The sequence below is a fragment of the Hylaeus anthracinus genome, unplaced genomic scaffold (genome assembly GCF_026225885.1).
Source record: "Hylaeus anthracinus isolate JK02 unplaced genomic scaffold, UHH_iyHylAnth1.0_haploid 3, whole genome shotgun sequence".
Taxonomy (NCBI): domain Eukaryota; kingdom Metazoa; phylum Arthropoda; class Insecta; order Hymenoptera; family Colletidae; genus Hylaeus; species Hylaeus anthracinus.
Genome location: NW_026535284.1, coordinates 9388047 through 9413734, shown reverse-complemented (window position 1 = coordinate 9413734; position 25688 = coordinate 9388047). Strand labels below are relative to the sequence as shown.

Sequence of the window (25688 nt, the reverse complement as noted above, 5' to 3'; positions counted from 1 at the left end):
CGATATTTTAATACCCTATCGGACGAAGGACGCATTCGATTCCAATAGCTTTTGCAACCGTTTTACCTGAGGCTACCGCGCTCGGCCGTGCGTATAGTTTCCGCTCCGGTCTTGAAGAATTAATAGAATAACTTCAAACTCTGCGCATGGTTTATAAATGTATTACTATTCTCGGAAATAAAGAATCTCGCGACTATTATGTAAATTCAGTGCTGTTATTTACTTTACTAAAATGCATAGACTGTAACGTACAAGTTGCTCGAGACGTGGCATATTATAAATTTACAATTTGTAATCCCTCTAATTTCTGTAATCTCTAATTACTTTGCGATTTAGTTAGGTACGTATTATTTCGATGGCACTCGACGCCGCTATACGTTTTTCCCGTGATTCGAAAGAAAATCGCAGTCATTACGCGGTAAATCATGAATTCCTCGGGTCGGATGTACTCGAGGATTACAGTTTGGTTGTACTTATTACGTGATGTGTGTCTACTAAAGCTTCTTGTACATGAATGCCTGTCGAATTCAAAAGGTATACCCATGGAAGGATTAGTCTATACAACTTAACTTCGGAGTTGAATAAAGCTATTCACATCATTTCGAAATGGCACTAACGTTCACTCTATATTTCGAACTTCCTGAGACGTTAAGAATAATACAGCTCATTTGGGTAACGGTTCATTATACGCAATTCGTTGTGTATCACGGCTTACACGCAATTCATCATTATGCTATGGATGTTTATACAATTTCTTATTTTATATTAAAACTTATATTTATATTTTACTTATTTTACATTAGATTTTTTTATTAATAGATTCCATATACAATACTGTTCTTGTTTTTTTATCGATATTGAATGCATTTCACTTGACTTTTATATCCATCGTAACACATTCACTTCCTCTTCAGTTTTTATAACAAATATGGAGTATAATATTAACGTTCTTCTTATAGCTTTTTTTTTTTTCAATTACCAAAGAAGCTTCTCCTTTTAGACGTACACACTGTACCTTGGACAATTCCAGACTTTCTCCATAGGTTCGTAGTCGACGTAACCAACGAGTTCCTCGCCGAAAAGGGAATTCGGTATGCAATAACATCGAGTACAGGTATAATTGGAATTGTGTATGATTAATCGATTGGCAGGTTAGTCGCCTGCGAATCGGAGACAAGCTTGGCGGTTGCTCGTTAATTATTTCAACAGTTGATGGATCATCCGGTCGTGGATAGAGTTAGATCGACTCGTAGTCGCAGCACCCGATTGTTTTCAAGGCTTCAACCCGGGGGCCGAATAATCGATCAATTTTCCGCGGTTCCGTGCGGAAGCTCGCGAACCACGGAGTCGGTGGCTGGGTTATTCTGACAATTACTTGCTATCGTACTTCCCGCCAAGAGAATTCCGTCTTTCGCATTAGCTGCTATGCTAATTGTAATTACGTTAGTAACAAGTTTGCCGATTACACAAGATGACGTTCACCGATCTAATCAAACGGAGTCTCGTTGCGAGGGGCTCGTTGAAGTAGTGTTGTCGCCGCGCTATCGGGACGACGAAGTGTTTCTCTAAGGGTACGTAGCACTGTTGAATTCGATTTGTAGCGAAACTACACTGATCGATTTTTAACGTTAACAATTGGTATACCGGGTTGTCCATGACAAATTGGAAACTTAACTCCGACCTCCTATAGTGGGAGTCACAAGTATTACGTAAGCACTATTCATTTTGTGCGTTGCACTGACACAGCTCGGGGTATTATACAGCGCGTTCGATAACAAGAGCCGATATGGTCGTTCTACATGAAAAAATGAATCGAAAATACAGGGTAAAATTCGTTCATCCGTCGCTTTGTTTCCGAGGGATTCAATTTGAAAAATTCGCGGGGGTACGCATAGCTGTTGCTATGAATATTAATAACTCGTTATTTCTAACTTGTGCTGGGCGTCCCGATACGTTGATTTCATTGTTATCTCAGTTTTGAAATGAAGCTCTGTTATTCGTCAAACAATAATTCAGAAAATACTCGACGTTTGTTTGAGACGATTCGTAAATTCAAATCGATACAAAAGTAACAGATGTAATCGTGTGTTATAAAATTACTTGCACGTTACAGGACGAGGCACGTAATGCCTCGAATTTAGAAAAAAAAAAAAATCTACAACAATCATATTGCCACTTGTGCCACTAGTTAAATGACACCTTGTATTTTGATAAGAAAAAAACCTGTTCGCGCTGACATAAGTGCGTCAGCATCTTCGGACGATTGTACCGTTTCCATTTCCTGGACACCGGGTAACTAGTGCACGGATGGCTTGAATGGGTACACGAGCTTGCGTTTAAAGAGGTTTTAAGCAAACCTTGTGCAGCGGATCGGTTGGTTCTACAGTGCATAGAATACACTTCGAGTCTTGTTTTTCCCCTCGAATCTTCGGTGCCGGCAGAGGCTTGCTCGCTATTTGTAACCGTGTCACGGAGTGTCTGAAGAGGGGGATGTTTGCCGTTTCCCTCTCGCACCCATTCTACATTTTAACGTCACAGAGAATATTTGACATCGCTTGAACCTTTATTTTTATATACGCTCCTTAAATAATTAATACACTGTCCAGTCTTCCCCATTAATACTATTCCAGTCTTCGTATTATATTATATTATATTATATAGTCCATTTTATATTCCAACCTCAAAGAGAATATCTGGTGTCTCGCGAACCTTTATTTTCATATATCCTCTTAAAATAATTACTTTCCGTTATTATCATACCGTCTTATATTATTTCATCCTACCCTGTTATCCCACAAGGTTCTATCCTGCTCGAAGTTTTTCGTTTCACCCGACTTTCGGCGCGTCTTTAACATCGTCCCGACGAAGAAACGCATCCATCGTTTTCACTTTTGCTTCTTTTCTCGTCTACCCGATGTTTCGATTATTTTCTCTCTCCTAAGCATTCCTGCTCCACCCGGCGTCACTTTTTGTCCCCAACCACGTTCTCTCCGTTCTTTAATCTACACCTATTTTCATCGTCTCGTACTACCTCCATCCATCCCCCTTGTATCGGTACTATCTCTCCTCATTTTTCTTTCCTCGCTCCACGGTCTCCTTTGATCTTTGTTCCTCCGTCGTTCGTTCTCCCTCTAATTCACGCGCTTATCCTCGACACTCTCGCGCACCCCTTCTTTCCATCCCTTCTTTCCCCGAGCAGCAAATACTACGGGTACACCATCTTCCTTCATCCCTCGCGTTTCATCCCTCCCCGACATCCCGACTCTGTCTTTTTCCGCGTCTAACCCTTTTTCCCAGTTCCCCCTCGTCCGGTCTCTCCTTCCGACCGACGGCTCAGGCTCCGACAGCATCTCTCGCTCTTTCAGCCTCTTACCTTTCGCCCTCGTCGCTCTCCGCGTACGTCTCTGTCCAACCAGCGCCCTCTTTCACGCGTCCCATCGGGTTCACGGCGTCTCTGTCGGACGCGCTGTTGTGTCGCGCGGACTGGTCCTGCGCGATGGGGATGCTGCGAGATAATCGTTCCCCCTTCGGCCCCGCGAGCAACCGACCCTTTTCGGTTTCCCCCGCGCCGAGGAAAGCAGCAGTAAGAGCCAGGCCGCCGCCATAGCCGCTCCCCGGGCAACGAAGGTGGAGAAACCGGCGTAGAGTTCTCTTTTTCTTTTTTCCTTTCTCTCTCTTTCCATCTTTCTCCTGGGTTGATACGCGACGATACGCGCGACGTCGCCGTCGTGGACACCGACGCGCACCACCGTCTCGAGGCCAGCCCGGTCGTCGCGGCGCCTACATCGCGGCCTCAGGGACCCGGGGACGAGGATCCGCCGGCGGATCATGTGACGCGTAACCGAGAACACGCTTCCCTTCCGTCGACGTGCTCGATGACAGCGTGCGGACGGTGCTGCTGACGACGTCGCTCTCCGAACGTCTTCGATTCGCCGCATGAACGCGGAATACCGCTGGTGCGGGCTGATATGCTGGTGCGCTAACCTCGATTCGCCACGGCTACGAGACTCGAGAACTTGTGGATCAACGTGTCGCGACGCACCGCCGAGAGGAACTCGTGGCCGACCTGGAAGAACGGCGTCGTCCCAGGTGCTCCGATGATTAGAGATATCGCGCGTGCTGGAAACGGACAGACAACGGCGTCGGTCCCGCGACGAGGCTGGTGAATGCGATACCGGTTGTTACGAACGAGCCGCGGGTTCGAATTTCTCGATAACAAGCGACGAGCATCGACCGATGCCACCGCACAACGATGACGATCATTTATCACTGCCGATTATAAGTGACGGGCGAACGTTGTCCACGTGAGACGACTTGGAACGCGTACGCGATGAAACCAGGCCGAACGCCTCGATAAGCGACCTGATTTCTGGCCCCCGAATTCCCGTCGTCGGGAAACGACTATCTTGGGTTAGGTACGGCGTAACGAGGCGAGGAATACTGGAGAAGATCGGCGATAGGTTGTTGAAATAAAAGGATATCGAAACGGCAAAGAATACCGATGACGTGTACACGTGTTGCTTGAGTGTGTGACAGCCGTCCGTGTGTCGTGATCGCTTTGCGTCGCAACGAACCGCTTCGAACAGTTTTCACGAGAAATTACACCACGTTGTGCAACGTGCTATTTTTCAAAGGTGTTACCAAGTAATCATGGATGTTCTCGGTGTTTTCGTCGTTTCGTGTAACGTATTTCCCGGTGCACGGGACGATTCTAGCCTGACTTTTCACGATTGAGAAATAAAAGATACCAATTGGAGTCCCCTCCGATGCGACGGATCCAATCAACGGTGCGATTGCTTGCTATTATCGACGAGGCGTAGGAAGAACGACAGCAGAAACGCGCACGATTGCTCCCCGAACTGCCTTTTTGTATCGCAACACCTTCTCCGTCGACGGTGCCACGTACCACGAATTCCACCGAGTGGCATAACGTGACGCAACACGATTACCAAGTGTCTTCTGCGTATCAGGCGTAATCATCGACATCGAACGAGCCCTTTTATTAAGAACGACGAGAATCGAATACTCAGTAAATCTTTCGCTTATGTTTGCCAGAAGTTTCGATACTGCGAAATCCTACAGAATCCGTTCCTGACGAAAGAACCAGGCCACGCGAGTTTCCCGAACAATCGACGTTAAAGACGCTCTTCCCCAGAGAAGCACGAGTGCCGAGGCTCGATCGAAACTCCTCGGAGTCTGGACTCCGGGTGCGAAAATCGAGTTCTGTGTACGTGGTGTCGTCGGCTCCGCGCTGTAGGTGTCAACATTCCGACCTAACCCGTTCGTTCCCGTTGTGCCGACCGTCGGATGGTCCTCGATGAGTTCGATTCAAGGGTAACTCAACTTGTTGCGAGAGAATACACGTATGAAGCGTACCAAAGTGTGTTCTGCCGTCACTCGCGGACTGACGGGAGGTGGGAGGGTGGTGGGCATCTCGGTAAAGCTTCCATGTGAATGTGAGGCGTGTATCGCTGACGTAGCGAGTCGAAAGGCGATACACCTTCGCCGTGGTAGTGGTGTACCGTGACCAGGTATTCGTTTTTTGTTGGATTGTCCGTCGATCCTCGCGGCGATCGATCGATAACGCAAGCCTTCGGTTCTTTCGTTCGATTTCGCGACGCTGCATCGACGGCGCTGGCACCTTCGCTTCTCTGCGATTTGGCTAGCATCAGACGAGAGGAGCCGACGTGCGGGAACATCGGTGTTGGTACGTATGCCGGAATCTGCGGCACTTCTGTGCACGCCTGTGTACACGTGATAAGATCGTTCGGTACTTGGTGGCTCGTTAGAGACACCGAACCGACGTCGAAGTAGTTTCATCTAACCGCGTTAACTGCGTATCGCATTCGCACCTCGCGTTAAGCGAGTTTTCAATGTCGTAAATCCGTTCGATGTTGTTTAAAGTTGCCGGAAGTTGTTAACCTCTTCGCACCTCGTCTAGATTGTAATGTACGTTGAACAAAATTTTTAAGGAAAACCACCGTCGAGTGGTTGTTCCGAAACTCGTTGCGGAGGATAGCGTCGAGATAAGTGGAAACAGCGAGTAATAGTCAGACACGTTGATCGAGTCGACCTCACGCGTACGCGTGACTGTCGACTGCGCAAGATTAACTTCCTACGAAGCAAAATCTCGCATAACAGAGGATTCTATTCAAAAAATTTGTTTAGATGATCTTTTACATTAGCGAGTACTATTTTGCTATTAACTAGCAACTATTATTCTATAACACGTAAATATGTATTTCTTTTTAAATTCAATTGCAGTTATTGAGAATTCCATGTAACTTGAAACACGAAGATAGAATATTTTAGCTCCAGATAGGAATTCGAGTCTGAGGAAATTAAATATCACCCAGTTTAAAGCAGAGTCTGATAGAAATGCCTTACTAATGAGTTGACTAGCACAGCCTTTTTAATGAAATGCTAACTTCCTCTTCCTCATAACAAACGAAATTTAGTAACTTGAAAAGTCAAAAAACGTTGACGCGAGTTTTTCTTCGTTCAGCTTTGTCCGATATCTCTTTTCATTTCAGACGACTCCCAAATGCAATTAGTCTAGCTTAATATTTATACTCTATCCGGAACTGATTATGACATTAATCCTTATTCGTCGTTGCTGTTCCTCTTCTAATTTCTCCTCAACAGTATATCCCAGAGTATCGTTGCACCAGAGTACTATAGCTTCGTGAAATTTGCATGCATCGCGTCATATCTCCATTATTAATTAGATTCGTTACAAAAAAACTTAAATTTCTTCAGTACACATAGAGGGTACGAATATTTCTATAAATCAATTTTAAATTTCCATTCGAATTTGGTGGCACTTTCTGTCCTCGTCATCAGGGGGACATCGCGGGTACCACGCGTTTCTCGCAAGTACTCGCTCTGCCTAACATTCTTATATAAGCAATTCCCGACGGACCTCCAAACATCCCGGCGTTTAACCCTTTATTTACTGAACTCCTAAAAACTTTTTAAAATCTCCATCTTGGTCTTATGTCATCTCATAGAATTGTCTCTAAACAAGCTTTCAAAAGAAAAAGAGCTTGCGCTGTGTCACCCAACAATTAAAAACGAATTTCATAGAATTGGCCTTGAAAGTCACGATAGTTTAATAACGACAATAATATTCACGAAGCAAAATACGAATCTCAGCCAGTGGCAAATCTCGGATAAAATTTACCTAAACTTGAAGCGCCTGACGCCACTTCCCACGTTTCTTAACTACTTACCCTGCGTTCCGTATGTATTTCGAATTTCGAAACGAACCTCCTCCGAAACTCCGTTGGATGTGACGGTTCCAATCCGATTTGAAACAGTTAATATTCTTTCGACGGCGGGAACGAAAAGAATTCGAGAATATCGAAGCGCTAGAATATCTAACCCGGGACGATTGTGCCCTGTTGACTTTAAGTTATACTTGAAGTATGAATCGTTAAGATTACGTTTGAAATGAAAACGTGAAATACAATTCTTTTTTGTTAAAGTCTTAGAACATTAAGCAGAAAATATCCACGAGGAGTCGAATTACTGTTGAATAAATTTTATGGACAAGAATGTATAATATATTATTATAAACCTGCAAAAGACAATCATCATTTATGGATTGTATATACATTTTTTAAATGTATTTTTCACATTTATGTAAAATATGAATCTGTGATAATGAAATGTAGCTAAGGGTACGAATATTTCCGTAACAGGTTGCGAGGCCTGGTGAGTAATTTGAAGTTGGAATGTAATCAGACTGCAATGCTAATTATCGGGTACGGTTCGTGCACGAAAGTGGTATATTAAATACGTTAACGTACGTTATATATCTGAACCCCACTTGTCGGGTAAGTTTTGATATTTTTCCCGGTACAGTTTCACGGGAATCCGGCGCTTTCCGATTTCTCCGCTTGCTCCATGCAAATCCGTTTATATTCAGCTTCATCCGATATCATTACATCGATTTATTCATGAACCAACCCCACCGTCTCCGATATTTATTCGGAATTTTACAAGTGCTTTCCGAGTTGTCGACGTGATAAATATGTCAACGTATGCGAAATACATAAATATCATTCGGTGTGATAAGTCGGTTTGGCAGAAGATATCCACGAAGAAAGAAAAGGGACGTGGGGTGTGAAACGTTTGGCCTTCCATCGAAATTTACTGCTGTTTATACGGTGCCTATAAAATATCCTACATCGAGCTTCTGTAACACCCGAATCAACGGGAAGATGTATACATTTCCTATTTATTTTCGCCGTAGCATTTTCGAAATATCGCCTTTGCCCTTTCCTCTAACTACTTTCGCCATATCCTTCCTTCGATGCTAGATATTGGGGCTGGATTATTCGAATAATGACGTCACGTGGTTGGAATATTCGCAATTCAAATTTGAATATATGAATCTTTTGGAGAAAATTGCGATTCGTTTTACACGATTAGATTTTTAAAAATCTTGACTTGAAACATACGTTTCATCAAGTAAAAATAAAAGAGTTAAAAAATTACCTAGATATGTAAAACTAATAATAAAAGTTTTCATTGAAACCAAAGAAAAAATCAATATGAAAAAAAAAGCAAATCTGTAACACGACAAAGACTAATAGAGTACTATTTCGTGACATTAGTATTCGTACATTAATACGCGAAATGAGTTCATGGTATATTTCAATCCTTTACGCCTCCTTTAATGGTTTTGTTCGGATCTGTTTCAATCTCGGCCATCAAATCTTTTACATTGAATTTAACGAACCTTCGATTCTTATCGGAACAGACAGAACGACCTTCCTCGAACTTCTTCTAGCATTGCTGGCATTTTCTGGTATTTAACACGTTTCCATAAACTTCTTTTATTGCTGTCAGTTGAGTATCTCTCTGATGCATATACCATCCTTGCATTAAAAAAGCATTACGTGTCTAAAGTGAATTTCGTATGTATACGTACAGGGTGTTCCATTTAAATCGTGGAACAAAAATTAATTTCGGATACGATAAAATTATTTACTCCGTTTAATTTTTCCATTTGAACTGAAAGACTTTTGTAAAAATATATAAGAAATAAATAATACCTGATAGACACACGGGGACTTTTGCGAGTGGACCGAGTGGTCGACGGGTTCCGTCGAGATTTCATGCGACAGTGGACGTGGTCATGCCACGGTGCCTGCAAATAAACCAGCGCATATTATATCTCTCTGATCAATGCTTCATATCGTAATTATTATCTCGTTTTATTCGCGAACGCGTGCGCGCAGAATCCGGGGCCCTCTTTTCGGTATCATTTATCGGCGGCCTTTGTGATGTTACTGCGGAATTAGTTTATCGCGAATCTTGCGCGCAAATATCGGTCGCAATCGAGCAATCGACGAATAAAATGATGATTTTGATATTAATAAACTTCTGATACAGTGAGTGATACGAGCATAACGTTCAGAGAGCTTCAACCTGAAGTGACCTTAAACGAATTCTATGCTTTTTGAAATTTAATGAACTTGGTGAACGACCTAATAGAATATTCTTTCTACCGCGTACTCAATTTGTTAAATTAAAAGTAAGGAAAAATAAAAGATACATATTAAAACGTCACGCCATGGTAAGTTATTAATTCAAAGATAAATTTTTGCGAGGAGTAAATTCTGTGTCGTCTCTAGTAACTTTGCATCGGTTAAATGATAAATTAAATATTTCCCTCTTTAAGCAAAAAGTTGCTCCCGCTTTTTACTCTGCCTTCGCTTCTCCAAATGACTTTCAAGCAAAGCTAACGTTAGCAAACGATGATTACTATAGAACGTTTTCCTGATTCATTTGGGGAAGTGGTTATAAATGAGTCTCCCTTTAATTACTCTATGCGTTCCTTTGACTTTGAACTTAGTGTGTTTGTAAAGTAAAGCGTTACGTGACCGCTGCCTTTTCCCGATATTTGTAAGATTAAAGAAGAAGCCAGTGTAAATGGGTGAATGCTTAAAAATAATATTACAAGAATATCTTCATCAGAGAAAATAGTTCAAATAAAAACTTGAAATTTTTAGGATATCTTCCTATTATCAAAAGTTATAACTATGCCAAATTTCAAATTATTTCATTCATTTTTATCGGAATTATAAAGAAAAAAAAAAATAACCGATTGACGAAATTGCACGTATTTTCCATTTAAAACGTTTATTTTTGAATAAAAGTCAGGTCTGAAAGGGTTAAAATTGTTCGTTTCCATTAAAATTGTTAACAAAAGAAATCTCGAGTCCGTGTGCCAATTAAGACGATTTTTATCCGCTACGACAGAAGGGTAACGTTGTCACGTCAGCTTGTAAGGAATTAAAATCTCGTAAGCCGGTTTGCACACGACCTCCCCCATTACAATGTAGTTTCGAGTCATTATTAAAAGCTTATTACCCCGCAATTCCTTTTGTCGCTTTAATTTTCCCATTAACCGAAACACAATTTCACCTTACACCGATGCACCACAACCGCTGTCTCGATGAAAGTCAATTAAACACGTTTCGTTTTCTGCAAAAGGTTCTATTATGTTTAAACTCTCTTTCCACAAACCTTCCTAAGGACTTTACGATCATAATTTTGTATCGGATAATTATCGTTCGAAATGAGTTTAGAATACAATTTTTCTAGTCATTTTATTAATAATTTATCGTATTTCAAATATTTTTGTTTGTATATTTGAAAGAAGTTAATTTATCTATGATCCTAATTTAGAATGATTCATCCAGTTATTTACACACTAACTACATTGATTTAATTTTGCCACGTGTATATTTACCACTGTTACCTGTTCTTTAAAAATTCGCAAACTACTGCTCCAGGAACTCCACTTACTTTGATGAAAGATGGTCTGCTTCTGTTTTTTTTCTTTTTTTTTAATACAACAGTACTCGTTTCATTGATCACCTCAACGTGCTTTCAACCTAAGTGACCATTGAAACACCCAAACACTCTTACCCCAGTGAATTAGCCCGGGATCGAGTGCTAATTTGAAGATCTCTTTTGTTCAGCCCTGTTGCAACTTCGTCTCTCCCTCGTGCGTAGTTTCCTCTTTCGTCCCCATTTTTCTTCTTCTTTCATCGTTCGTTTCCTCCCTCGTCTTCCGTATATAGCGGCCTTGGAGCCGGAAGGAAATGGATGTGCTCTTATTTTCCTCCTAGGTCTAATTGAAAAGGAAGTTACGTGTACGGTATTACGTTTAATGAAGGGATATTGTTAACTCAGGTTTATTTACTTATATAGTCCATGGACATACATTTATTTTCGTCCATATCGCACTTATCTTGTACGTTTCATTCTTACGATAACATCACTTTGTCCTTATTATCTTATTTTTCCATTTCTTGTCTTTACGCCACGAGGCTTTTGGTATTTTCCATATTAGCCATTCCTTAAAAAAAATGGGACAGACGCCCGGGATTCGAACCAGGATTCTCTGCGTGGTAGTCGGATACGATACGCACTGCTCCACCATCCACCCACCACGAATACTCACGGAGCTGACTGTGCAAGGACAACTGTAAATAATTTAAGTTTCGGTAGCAGATGAAATTCGTTGCCTCATGCGATAACGATCGGTTTCTCTGCGGTCGCAAAGTCGCATGCGAGTCGACCGGTGCTAGCGCTGGATAAACGAAAACAGGGATGGGAATGACTCGAGGCTTGTATTTGCGGGGTGAAATTATTATTTACACGCGGGCCCACTCTATTTACACTTGTAGCTCATTTTAAATAGACGTAGTCCGTTTGGCAACGATCAGTTTCCAACTATTGCTGTTCACCGTCTTTTCAATTCAACCACCTTCTACTTAAATATACTTGAATGTTTGCATCCTATTAAGCGATATTTAAAAAGCTTTACGACACTATGAATTGAGAAATTGTCCTCGCTAAAATTTATTTTAAGGATACGTTCTAGTGTAATCGTCTGAGGAGTGAAATTCCTTTTTTAACAAAAAAAAAAAAAAAAGAAAAAGAAAAAGTACAAGTAATTTATAAAGTATTTGTATTTCATACGAGTATAATATAATTACGAAAAAATTAAGTGATTGGAAAGGAATTGCGGGAAATTATTATGTGGCTCCGCTTTGTTCTCGTTCGGGCGTAAATTTAGTTCAGCAAATTTAGGCGTACCACTGCAGGCGCGTGCTCGATCTAGACATTATTCTGCTTCCATTCTAACGAACTTCTTAAGAGAGTCTTTACTGGATTTTATAAAATGGTACGCTGGCTCTTTCGACTACTTAATTCTGTCCGTACAGTGATTTAAATGTCCTGTCAAACTTAACAACGGAGTTAATTGAATGACCCCGTTCCTCCTCTTCTTGGCCTGGCGCAGTAACTTATCGGCTTCGGTGAAGCATTTCGCGATGCTGCTAATTTTACAACGGAGCAAACTATTTCGCGATTCTCGATTCTCTGTACTTTCGATCAGCGAGGCTCTGCACTGTGATCGCTGTTGAATATTTCGATAAATAAAACACTCAGATTTTATGTCGTTCGCGGAGGTAACGTATTCGAGAAAGTGAAAATAATTTAGATTATTTATTTTCTTCCTCAAAAATCCGAAGGAATAAATCACAATAAAGGATACTCTCCTTTCTCCCCAAAAAACTGAATTAAGTGATTTTAAATTGAGATTACTGATTGCTGCAGTATTCACCTCGCTTCGGAGAGAATAATACAGAAAACCAACAAAAGAGTAAATAGAACTGTCAAAAGACTCTCTCGGGTGAGTTTTTACCTTTTTACTCTCTTAATGCGTTGAAACACTCTTAGCTATTTCAACTCTGTGACAAGATACCTTGGAAGAGGTAACGAGAGTGATGGATGAGCTTCTGCTAAATTTAATTAACAAAATTAAATGCAATTCTCTCACCGGATAGTACTCTTGGCATTTCCAACTCCTCGGCCTGATCCTTCATTCCTGCAGACAGCACGACCTCGCGACGCCTGCGCGTCACAATTTTCTCATTATTATCACTCCTTTTCAGGGCCGCTATCGGAGTTACTAACACCATGATCCAACTACTAATTTAAGCACGCTCTTATAACATATGTCAGTGACTAGTAAGTTTCTGTCAACATTGTCGAACAGCGATGGTTTAAAAAGATTTGATTTATATATCAAAATCCAAGTTACATTATTCATGGTGCTTTGATCTCTTATAAAACCTTGTTCTACGTTCATTCTGTGAGAACTATTGGTATGTACATGTTCGGGGCTCTAATATAACTGGCTCCATCAAATATTAATTAATCGTGTTAAATTATAGATAGTTAATTACAGCGTGACCTCAGTAATAATTAACTGATAAATGGAAACCTTTACCGTTATTATACCGTCGACCAATTCGAGAAGTAATAGAAGAAATAATCGATTACTGTCCAGCTCTGGATTTCCGATAAGCCATCCTGGATACTTAAACATTATCCAATATTTCACAGCTCTTTTGTCCGATTCCATATTCGTCAATTTAGTGCTCCTTCATTCAGGGAAAACAATCTCCATTGCGGCGGGTTATTTAATCGAGTTCGACGTGCAATTGGATCGACGATTAATTGCGAGCGTAGACAATTCTTTCTCTATCGCCTTATTAGTCCAACCTGGTCGTACACCTTCCACCCCTATGAGCGATATTCGAGGTCACTTCGAATACGTCGGAGGTCCGCAATACGGTCTGAAAGGAACGAGCAAACGAACCAACCCGCTATGTACACTCGCGGTTAGAATTACCTGCTTGTTATACTCGCAGACTTCATTTCCCTGCGAATGATAATTTAGGAAAAGTACGGCGCACACAACGACCACCTGGGAACAAAGAATGTCCTACTGCTTCAACGAAATTGGATAAATCGTAACACTGTGTTTGAAAGATGACGTGGCCGTGCAGTTAGAAATATTACTCAAGCTAAACTTAATATACGAATTTGATATTTTTATTTATACGTATTTGTATTTATAAATTCGCGAGATCTATTATAATCAATGTAATTGTAATTTTTGTAGCTTGAATAAAATGATTGTTAATCGTTTATTTAGATATATGTAGTATAAACGAAAAACGAGGCACGAAGATTGAAACCCACGACCATTAGAACCACAGTCGACCGCTTTACCTACAGGACCAATCCCGTACACTACGTTTCGTGTTGTCGTTTGCGAATACTGCGATATTATGGAAATAAATAATCTTTAATATTGATATAAAAGCCAACGTATACATAGGTGTATCCGTCAAAAGATTAACGTTGGAATTTGTTTTTTTAATGAACAAATATTGAATTCACTCGAAAAAGGACGAGATTTTATTTGTACATGAACATCGTATTCGAATATTATGCGTAGCGTACATTAATTTGCACAAGACTGTTATATCGCTGCACGCGCACTGGTTAACTGAACTTAATCTAACGTGATTCAGTATTATCGATCCACTCGTCTTTAAATGTCACAGCATCCAAAATGCAACGCGAACGCAAAGAGGTGAAGCTGTCCGCCGCAATCTATTAGGCTTAATGATTATTCCCAAGCTATAACGCGATAACGCGACCACTATTAACCTGTCTACGCCAAGCAGTGTCGTCCTACCTCCATTTTGAAATTCAAATTAACTCCGAAAAATATTAGCGTCGTATATATTCCGGTAAGGTCTCAACGTTTCTACGCCAGGCCGTGCTGATTTAGAGGCGAACAAAAGGGGTAGATTAAGAATAAATATTACGGTTTTCGTACTGTTCTAGCTATCGCGTAACCGAAATGATGAAATTCGTTCTGAAAATGCAATGATATATGTGAATTCCTTTGTTCGTTTAATGGGTGAATTAGTAAATTACGCGATAGAATATTCTTCTAAGGTCAGACATATCGCGAAAGAGTAGATTATTAAAGTTTTTCAACGGGGATAAAAAATAATATGAATTTTCTCGGTATGCGAAGCAATCGATACCGAATCAGCACGTAATAAGGCGTTCACGATTTTAACAGAGTTCTGTTTTTTCCGCAATATCCAATCGATCTTTTCAACATCTAAAAATATAACATTTCGTTTTGTTTTTTTAATACCGTTGACATTTGTTTTCATAACGTTACAATCGCCAACAAGATGACATGACGTGTACCAAACATAGAATTTTACAATTTGTATTCGAGCCGAAAAATGATTTCATGTACTGGATTTTTCCGATCGATTGCGTAATTTTTGTATCGACAAATCGTTTATTACCGGCAGTTTTAGAATACGAGTTTTAATCTGACGAGGGTTTTTCTAAAAAATTACGTTGAGAAATCTGAAATCGATCGTTTTTAGGGGTTACGTGTTCGGGTGATAAATGTATTACAATATAATAATGCAATAAATAATACCAGTTGAATGTAAAGTTCTGCCGGTTATCCCCGTCGGGCGGGGATATTTAACCAATACTCCCGAGCCAATCAGATCGTATCGCAGCGACACAATAAATCGCAAACAATAGATTCAGACAAAGGTAGCTCCAGCGCGCTATTTAATATTGTTCGGAGCACTTGGTACGATCCACGGTCTATTCCAGGATGTAGTGGAACCCGATGGGACCACGGGCTCCAGCAAGAGTCGCTATGGCAACTATAGACGTCGACGTGCACGCACAGGTGCTTACGCCAATGTCTCTCGAGACGTCGGCGTCGTCGCGTAACACCCGCTTTGGAATACCAGACAATATTGGCCGAATTATTCACCGGACCCCCCCAGCGGAAACGATCCTATTGCGTTGACACGTTGCAGCGTCGCGCGTCGGATGCAACGCTTACGTAAAGTGGGTTTGCGAATGTTCTGATTTGATTTCGCGAAAAGCACTTCGCTTTCGTCGGACGACGGTTGGAACCGTTGGAAAAATCCATTTCGAAACGCTGTTTTCGAAGCCGCCTACCGTTTTAAATAAAAGTTCAATATTTTATCATCAATTATATAAATTCAATTACTGGGGACGTTTTGAACCTTTCAGGCATGTTATGTTATACCATGTTATTATTCGTTCGATAATGTATTATTTTAACACTTTCTATAGTAACATATGTCAATCTAGGCTGACAATAATTCCTCCGTATCGTTACTAGGTACATTGAAAGCCAAGTCTGTTTCCAAAAACTGAACATTGTAAGCAGACAACCATCGACGCAGTAAATAAATTCGAATAGCCAAATACTGCGATTAAAAAGTCTATAAATAGACTCCCGGTGAAGTGTCACACTGAGCTACGAAGAGTTAAAGATTACTCAGATTCCAGTTCGACATCTCGTTTACATGAGATTTTAATTTGTAAATTCAATTTCCGAAATGGAAATCGCGCTAAGGTTCGGTGGTTTTCGTATCCGTTTCCGTCGACGAATATAGAGATCCGATTTAAAAGGATTTATTCGGCCCATCCGAAATTTAATTATGACAAGTTACGCGCGTCCCAAATGAAACTTGAGCCTCCCGATCCTGAAACGTCGATGGATAATTCGACATTTGAAATCGCGCGGACCATTTTACGAGATTGGAAAACTTCACGACGGAGGCTTCCCGGTTAATCATTTTCACTTTATGCGAGCATCCACCTCCGCTAACAGTGAATGAAATTTCCGCGTCCGTCGAACCTCTATACTGATTAAATTCACTGATTTACTATCGCCGCGACGTAAGTTCGCGGGAAAGTGGAAAATTCCATTTGCACAACAGCTAGTCGTTCGGATCGACGAGGAAACGGTATTCCTCGCGAGCCGATTCCGCTTCCGCCGCAAACTTTTTCCAAGTCGTACAACCCCGCGACTGAATCGCGGGATGATGCATCTTCCGACACGTACAGCCGGGGAAACTACCCCGCGAGTTGAAACGCAGATCCGTATTCAATTTTAGTTGTTTCCTTTCAGTTCCGTCGGCTGACTTCACAGAAAGTCGCGGAACTCGATGGAAACGGAATATCAGGAAATTGCTACGTTCCGAAACTTATGGAACATTCAAAGTTTCCCGCGTTAAAAAGAAGTATTATCGAAAGGACTTTTCGCGAGAAGCTTAAGCGCTCTAAACTATGCGAATACGTAATTTATTAAATAGTAAAAGTATCCGATGAATAAAGCTTTCGAACCTGGAAACATAGTTTCGTGTTATCAAATTTTCGAGCTTCGTTCCATGCATAGCTTGTTTGAATTTCAGATTTCTCGATCGCTCGAGACGCGAATTCTGGATACTTCAATGGCTAAACGTTTACTTTCATGTCGAAGAATTCACTTGAACGCCCACTCGTACACGGGCGCAAGGAACGCCATTGTTCTTTGAATATACCAAAGCACGTCGATAGTAAAGATGCGAGTAACAAAGCATGCTGATATTAAAGGTTCCGCCAACAAAGCGCGTTGATATATTTACCGGCTTCTGCGAAGCGTTAAATCAGGAGTGCACGGCTTAGAACTCGCGGAGGGTTAAGTCGAATCCACCCTCGAATCGAAAACGGAGATTTTTCGGGGTAAGATTAAAATTGATATAGTATATCGATCCCGTCACTTCCAATGTTATTTCGAGTAACGTAGTTGCGATGTCATCTACCGAGCGTACTTGCGACATGACCGAAGCATAATCTCTCGCGTAGTTCGTTGGAAGCAGTTAGTGAGTGTACACTGCGAGAGGAAACTTGGCAGAGTATTCCAAACGTGACATCGGTTTGAACTATACCTCTATTAGGAGAACAATGTCAAGTTAACGATGCTACCCAAAATAACTATTATCTCAGAGTAACACAGGCTATGTTTTATTTCGATAAGAATACGTTTTCAATTCGAAATCTAAAAATTCGTAAATCGAATGGGAAGAGAAGCGTTGCTTGGGTATTTTATCTGCGTACGTTGCCCAAATATGACCGACGTGTATCTTTTTCTTTTGTTTCTCTTTGTTCGGCGTGGCTGACGAGACGTGTCATAATTCTCGATAGGAATGTCTCGTTAGAGACGACAGCATTTTTCCCATTGCACATTAGACCAGAGACTAATTGCGACATCAACCTTCCGGTCTTCAGCCAGAACAGAATGAAAATTATACAGTCCAAGGCCCTCCTACGAGAACTCAATTTTCCATTCGTGATATTCGAGAAACACGAGGTAACCGAAGCATCGAAGTTATGCACGGGTTAGTCGGATCGCGTTTTCGAGTTAAGGCAAACACGTTCGATTCGTGCCGAGAGAAAAGATTCCGTCTCCGTTTCGTAGCCAGTGAATTTTTTTAACTGCCGATCGATAACGCGAGAGTAGTTGCCTATGGCATCCGGTGATGTTTTCGTGTTTACGTTGGAGAGTAATTTTCATGCTGAAAACACGACGGTGAAAATCGAGGCGAATGGAACGTTTTGGCTGACAGCAAATAGAGGAAAAACATTCCAATTTTTAGACTCGAATTTTTCATCAAACGCGCCGTGGAACATGGCGATTCGCTAACGGAATAATAAAACGGTTGGTAACGTTCTTGTTTCCCGGTAATTAACATAGCGTCGAGCGGGCGAAATTATCGGACCGCTGGCCGCTGTTTCTTTTTGCCTTTCTTGCTGCTGGATCGTTCTCCATTAGCTCGATCTGCGCGAACTAACCGTATCGCGGGGAGTTGTACGTGTCGTCGAACGTTTTGCAGTAGAATATCGGTCCTATGCACTGGACAAACATCATGAAACTGTTTTTAATCGAACGATCGAAATTCAACGCGACGCAGATTTCATTCGTGCTCGTTTAACTGAATACTGATATTATAATGTGTTATTTCGGAGCTATCGTTTGCAATCCGCGGAATACATTCGTGCTTGTTATGAAAATTGCGGTATGTAATCCACATGAAATCTCCAATATGAAACCTTTCCTACTGGACACGTAATCAACTGTAATCAACAATAATGCCATTTTTAAACGTTCGAATCACATCTTGAAGAAGATAATAATATTCAAGAAAAGAAGTTCAACGGACGCAGACTTCGATGAATTAATTACGTGCAATGGATACGCTCGCATCTCGTCGGGAGATGTGCACCGTATCTGTTAGCGTTTAATTCGATTAAAAAGTTTGTTTGTAACAAAGTTATACGAGTTTGAGGTTTCCCTGAAAATGTGGCCATTTTATCTGCAACAACCTAGTAATTTCGAACGCTTGTTATATTCCGCAGCCGAGCTAAATTTAAAGTTAGTTTTTTCGATGTTAGCAGCTAGCCCGACGGAACAATTTCTGCGTTGTTATTATTTGTTGCACAACTGGGTCGGTACGCTTCGACGAAGCAATGTCTTCAATTAGTCTTCGCATAGTACTCTTCAAGTCTCACCATTTTTGGAAGTTTTGTTATATATAAAATTTATGTGAGAGAACACTTTTAAGTATTTTTTTTTCTTAATTCCTTATTTTCTCCCAGCTTTCCAGTCACTTTTCGCGTTTTGTCCTGTCATATTGGATACGCCATTTAGAATTTCTAAATTTCGAGTTTACATTTCGAATCAGCTCCCTCAAAGACAAAGACAAGATAATAAAATTCAGGACAAGTCCACGACGGACACGTGTGGCGCTCAAACGTGTTAACCCTTTGCATTCGAGGTCTCTTTTCCCGCATCTGCCAGCAAATCGATGCTTTCTTAGCATTTTATTGCCACGAATGCTAATCTTAGATTGACTTCGACGACGTAGCCCGATTGTCATTTTATCGACACTTCGAGTTCCAAAGAAATTAAACATAAAGAAACATAACTGCTGGTAGATTTGCTGCGTGAATCCTAGAGTGAGAGTCACCTCTCGAGTGCAAAGGGTTAAACCGTGGCGATCGTAAGACGCCATTCCTAACGCGCACTTTCTTGTTCCAGGTGTCGCGACACGATACGTCGATCAAAGGGCAGGTGGCCGTTGCTACTGTTATCGACGAGGTGAACAACAAGGAGGAGCCCCAAGTGCATCGCCTCGACCAGTTGAAGGAGGAGTAGGTGAACACGTGAGACGAGTGTCGTAGCTGGGTGACACTTGTTGCACGGTCGGTTGTCTCTCGAAGGCTACCCACAGGAAGTGTTCCGTCAACGCAAAGGGATTAGTCAACGTCCAAGGAAAAGGGAGCAACGCGTTCGTGCCGTGAATTTCGGTTCGTTCCGCGTTCTTCGGCGTACTGGTGAAATGCCGCTCGTACGTCCTTCCGTCGTTGCTCGCCGGATGTGTGTCAGTGCTTCCGCGTCGAGGATCGTCCGTTAGTAGGATGCAAATTAGGCGTTGATCCTGTGATGCTGATCGTGTCGCGTTGGCCAGGGATTACCGTGCTCGTGTCGCGTCGCTCTGCCAAGTATCCGTAAAATCTGATTCGATTCTTGTCGCGCGCGATACAAGAAATCGAAATCGTGGCGATCATAGAACATGGGCGTCGCAGTGTGCTCGGATCAGTGACATCGGTCGCGGTTCTGTGCCCGTGGCTATCCCTGGATCTCCCAGCCGGAAGACTATCGTTGGTGGGACGGATATTCTCGCGTGGTGAGTAAATTCCTGTTCTGGTGTTAGTGGCTCTTCGGGGTTTTGGGGATGCCGTGCACTGACGTACATCGGCGATAACTTTTTACTATAAAAAATAGCATCGTATCGATTGAAGTATTGCTCTAAAATCTGAAATGCTCAATGATTCGGTAACGCGTGTACAAAATAAAACTGTTGTATCCTCACCAAACATAAATGACAATATATATCTCTAAAAAGTTGATAGCGTCAACTACTGGGGCTTCCACCACAGAACAATTTTGTTTGAACAGATAATCACCCTTGAAATTAAAAATTACAGGTGGATATCCTCGGTCGCGTGGACGAGCGACTTCGGTAGAGACAGGAAGTAGAAAAGACCGGAAGGCTGGATCACCTTCGTGGAATGTCTTCGAGCGCCAAGCGGCTGGTGCAGTCGCTTAGGGGCCGCAGCGGTGGTGCCAGGGGCAACAGTGGTGGCCGAGGAGATACTGGCGGTGGGGAAGGCAGTGGCGGCGGCGGCGGTGGTGCCAGCACCAGTGCGACGAGGTTATGGCATTATGACAGCGGCCATGAGCTAGACGAGATTTCGGTGATTGGTGCTACTACCAGGGGCAGCGAGGGTCTACCTACGCCCACGACACCCTGCCACTGTGGTGGCATCAAGTATGGCAGCGGTCAGACGCTATACAGTATCACCGGCCTGGTGCCACCCGCGCCTGCTACATCTGCGCACGGAGCCCACTCGGGTGAGTTACGCCTCGATACTATCAACGAACGGGTTAATTCGAATTAAAACATGAATCTGCTGCTTGATTAACAAGGGAAGCCTCAGAAGTGATACTCACCGATTGTTATGAAATTTGGTAGAGTGGTAGATCTATATCTAGAATAAGCGTAACTGTAATATTAGCCGCAAATGGCCAGCCATTTTTAAGAAAAGTTAGTTTAAATATGTAATAAAAGCCCATAACGGGATGCATTACTATTGCTAACACGACTTCAAGTGGTATAGGTCAGCGGCATAGCGGCTAGCATGGGTTTTTACTACATATTTAAACTAACTTTTCTCTAACATGGCTGGCACCAAATTTCATTGCAATCGGTGAGTATCACTTCTGAGCTTTCCCTTGTAAGACTTGACCAACATGTTGATTCGAGCAATGGTGAAAGGGGTTGGTGAAAGTACGTGTCGATTTTTGGTAGGTGGTACACAGGTCTGAATATATAGGAATGGTCAAAACCATTCCTTAAAACCAGTCAGTCCTGTCACTCCAGTTTTCGTTAAGAATTCAAAAACGAAGCCTCGTCTGACATTTTTGCAAAGGAATTTGTCATTCAGAATCGTCTCAGCTACCCCCCATTTCTGGTTCTTACACTAATTCAATTCACCCTGTATAAAGTATACACAGTCTCGCTTTAATATTTTATTGTTTTAATTGAAAAAAGTATCGTGATAAATAACGGCAATATCCCTCAAGATGCTAACAAAAATAATCTATTTAGTAAGTCAGAAATAAGTCCCCCGTTAAAATACAACGAATCTTCGAACGTAATGTAAGATCAAAACGTCAACAGTAACAGCTTCCCCAAGAAGACGGGTCCGAGATTTCGTTTCTGGTATTTCATCTACCACCAAAGTCGATTTCTTCTGTAGACCGTACTGAAATTCCTTAAAATGCGCATACCGTCCCGGAGGAAGTCGATCCACTTTCCATGACGAAAGCAGAGGAAGTAGAGCTTGATGATAACAGAGAATCCTTCATCAAAGGTTTTGCGGTTATTACAAAGGAATCTTCATGGTCGCGTTCAGCCTCCAAAGGCATCGAGAGTGCCGAAGTATTGATCCCCTTCAGTCCACATAACACTAACGCGATATCAATAGCAACACAGTGAGAAAGCTATTTTAGAACCACGGAGAGAGATTGAGAAAGTAAGAGGGACAACGACAAAGTGGCTACTTACGTCGTGGAAAATCGAATTCTGTACTTGTAATCGCCTGCCACGGTGAGCAAATTGTCCCCTCGGCTATCCCCGCAGATCGTAAATTTCACGAAATAGATCGCGCACGGTATTTTTAATGTTTGCTTAAACGGAATATACGAGGGCTATGGTAGAGTGGATGCTCTATTATCGGAAAGGGTGTTATTCAAATAACCTAACCACTGTGTTTCTAGCTGAAGAGCAATCGTATGCCCCCACCGCATTGCAGTAAGAAAACAAAACACTAGGTAAAAAAATCAATAACTTCAGACCGGCCTGATAAACCAGCGCCATAGTCACTTTATGCTTCATTTTTCATTGTGGACTTTTGAATTGCTCTTCCCTCGGTTGCTATTTTAATTAGACTTTCGTCGTTTTTAATTCAGACCGTTCGTTATTTTTGATTACGTTATTAATTTTAAGACAGCAAGGCTACAAAAGAGATCGCGATGATTATCTGAATATGACGTACTAGGCTCTTCTAAAGGTTAGCGTTCATACATACTGGAACTTAATTTGTTGATACTAAGAACAGCGAGATGACTGGAAATGGCGCTGATGGCGCCACGAAGGCATCACCATGGCTTAAATGGTGCCGCAGGGGTCGGATGAAGAGGTTCATGGGGTTGACCGTTCCCTCGTATCCCCTAAGCTACGGGATTGACAGCTGGTGGCAGTTGGTGGCATTATATTGCGAGGCAGAGTTTCGAATTACCCTGTGAATTGCAGTTAATCAACTTGCGCATCGTCCGGCGGAGACGGTCGAGATTTAGAAAGGCTCCTCGCCAACTATTGCGGATACACCAAGCTTCTACACTGGTATTGTAATGGTAGTTCCTGTTTGTTCTATGCGCGGACATGCTGTTTGTATCTAAAAGAGGATTTTCTGTTGATGCTTGAATATTCCGTATATTGCAGTTTTAAGCTGTACTTTTCAAATCTCTTCTGTAATATACTGTATTTTGCAGTATTATAATTCGTCGCACGAGAGGTTAAATTTTTTAGATAGTTGACAAATTTTAATTAACTTTGATAATCGAATAATTCGAAAAGAATTCAAATACAGTCGTATGAAATATTCTGAGACTATGGGACTCCTTGTTTCCAATTTGAATATAGATCGATGATCTGTTCTCTAAAAAGCGAAAGATTTAGTCTCGAATAGTTTGATAGTTGGAAAGGACAGGATCAAAGGTGAATCTCTGGAGATGAGTCACCATTTAAACTTGCGCTGCCGCAGCTAAAAGGATATATGTGTCCCTGACACCTGGGTCGTCCGCAGAACTCCAAAGTTTCGTCAAAATCGGCGTTAGACACTTGGTGGATTCCTAGCAAGTTCCAACCGACTGTTTGAGAAAGCTTCTCGGATCGACTTCGTCTTCTTTGGTTTCGGTAAATTCGCTCGTTTAAAGTACGTTGCAGGGATGGGGTAAAGGTAGCGAATTAGTCTATTTTCCCTCGACTGGGTGACTCTGGGTCGACTTAATTGAAAGCGTTTACAGGTTCGCTTTGGAAACGAGTTCAAAGACATGTTAACCCGCTATCTCCTCGCGCCTTACACGAACCGCTAAGCCCACAAATCTTGGGAACCGAGTGCTTTAAAGCACGAATTATCCTGGGTCTGGTGAGCGGATGCCTCTAGACAAAAGATTTCCTCACAGGTGTCTAGAATAAAGGGTTTCAATGGGGCTTTATCCTTTAAGCATATCGACACGTGCATAGGTTTTCTTTCATATCAAAATTTAATATCACGATACTTTTCACATTCAATAATTGCAATATATAACATACATAGTCGACGTCGATCTTTAATTTACAGCGTAATTTTACAATGATCACGCTTGATCGGTAACAAAAGCTGTCGACTACTTCCAATCGATCGCAAAACTGCGTAAATCATACGATAGCGTTCAGTTGCTGTCGGCGAGCTCCGTTGCAGTCAGTCATTCGGATCGCGATCGGCCTGTAGCCCTCCATTACAGTTGTCCGTCTGATACGAAATCGGTTACAGCCGGTGACGCTCGATTACCATCGACCCCTGGGTCAATGGCGGATGTAGTTGGTCATGGTGGTCGCGATTGACGGTATTCGAATGGTATCGTGGTTGGTTCGAGTCGGTAGTTCGAAAAGAGGTGATCGGAGAAATGGAATCGGTAGCGATCGTTTGCGGAAACGGCGCGGGGGCGGCTCTGTACATCGCATCGGTCCGAATTGAGGGCCTTTGGTCCATGTGGTCGATGAATATAATCCACGGCTTCAAACGGAGGTGTCAAGAGGTGTCGCCGTGGCATTCATAATTGCTTCAGCCCGAGTTCAACTATCGGGTAGGCGGTCGAACGATCAATGGCGATCGATATCTTGCTGACAGTTTTGAATACGTGTGCGGAGATTACGAAAAGAGAACAGGTACGAACAGGTAATACGAAGTATAATTTTAAATAACACGTTACTATATTTCATAATTGTTTTATAACATTATTTGAAATATTATGCGAAATAACTCGATATTTCGTGCGCTTATGCAAACTAAAATAAATAAACATAAGTTATGTATAGTATATGTATATTTTCTATATTATTATGCGCCATAAATGCATAAAACCTGCAGTCTAGCAATAACATATTATTTAAAGTAATTGTGAAATTGTTCTTTGAATTTGTATCAGGTGAAATCACAAGTACGGATCTCGAGTTTCGAAGATGAATTCCCAAATACTCACTCCTTATTTTCATTTCAATCAAAATTTGCCTAATGCCACATGTCTGGAACTTACCCTTTTGCGATATGCCAATGTCGATTCACTAATGGCGCGCTGCGGTCGACGAAACTCTGATAGTTATAGTCGCCCTTTGGCATCGGCAAGCATTCCGTAGACGGTGGTTACAGTCACTCTCTGGGTACCGTGATCGTTTGGTGGAATGTGATTATAGTTACTCCCTGAACTAAAAGGATTAACCAAAGTTTAGCACAGTACTGCGCGAGGGGTCAGCAGTTCTCGACTATCGATGCTAACAATAAGTACGTAAAGGTTTATCACCGGATGTTGGTGCTTTAAGCTTCGCCCGTAAAGAAACCGAAGAATAAAAGTTCTTACAACGCGGGAGTGTAAAGTTAAACAATTAATGTCTCGAGTGAATACTTATTCTGAACCGTAATTGTTATTAATGTTTAATCGAACACGGTTACGCGTTCTGATTACTCGTTGTAGATATATAAGTTGTGCGCCCGTTTTAGATAATTTTACTTTGATA

The 25688-nt window shown here is 41.9% G+C and overlaps 1 protein-coding gene across 3 annotated transcripts in view; it reads left to right on the top strand.

Moving 5' to 3' along the window:
* Nucleotides 1–337: 337 nt before the first annotated feature.
* LOC128893797 (cyclic nucleotide-gated cation channel alpha-3) overlaps nt 338–25688 on the top strand; it is a 106196-nt gene continuing 80845 nt past the window's right edge. For all 3 annotated transcript variants that reach the window (XM_054155028.1, XM_054155029.1, XM_054155026.1), the window contains exons 1-3: nt 338–5707; nt 19826–20474; nt 20776–21202. In XM_054155028.1, coding sequence (XP_054011003.1) covers nt 20860–21202 — 343 coding nt within the window. In that variant the 5' untranslated portion in view covers nt 338–5707; nt 19826–20474; nt 20776–20859. The remainder of the gene's footprint in view (nt 5708–19825; nt 20475–20775; nt 21203–25688) is intronic.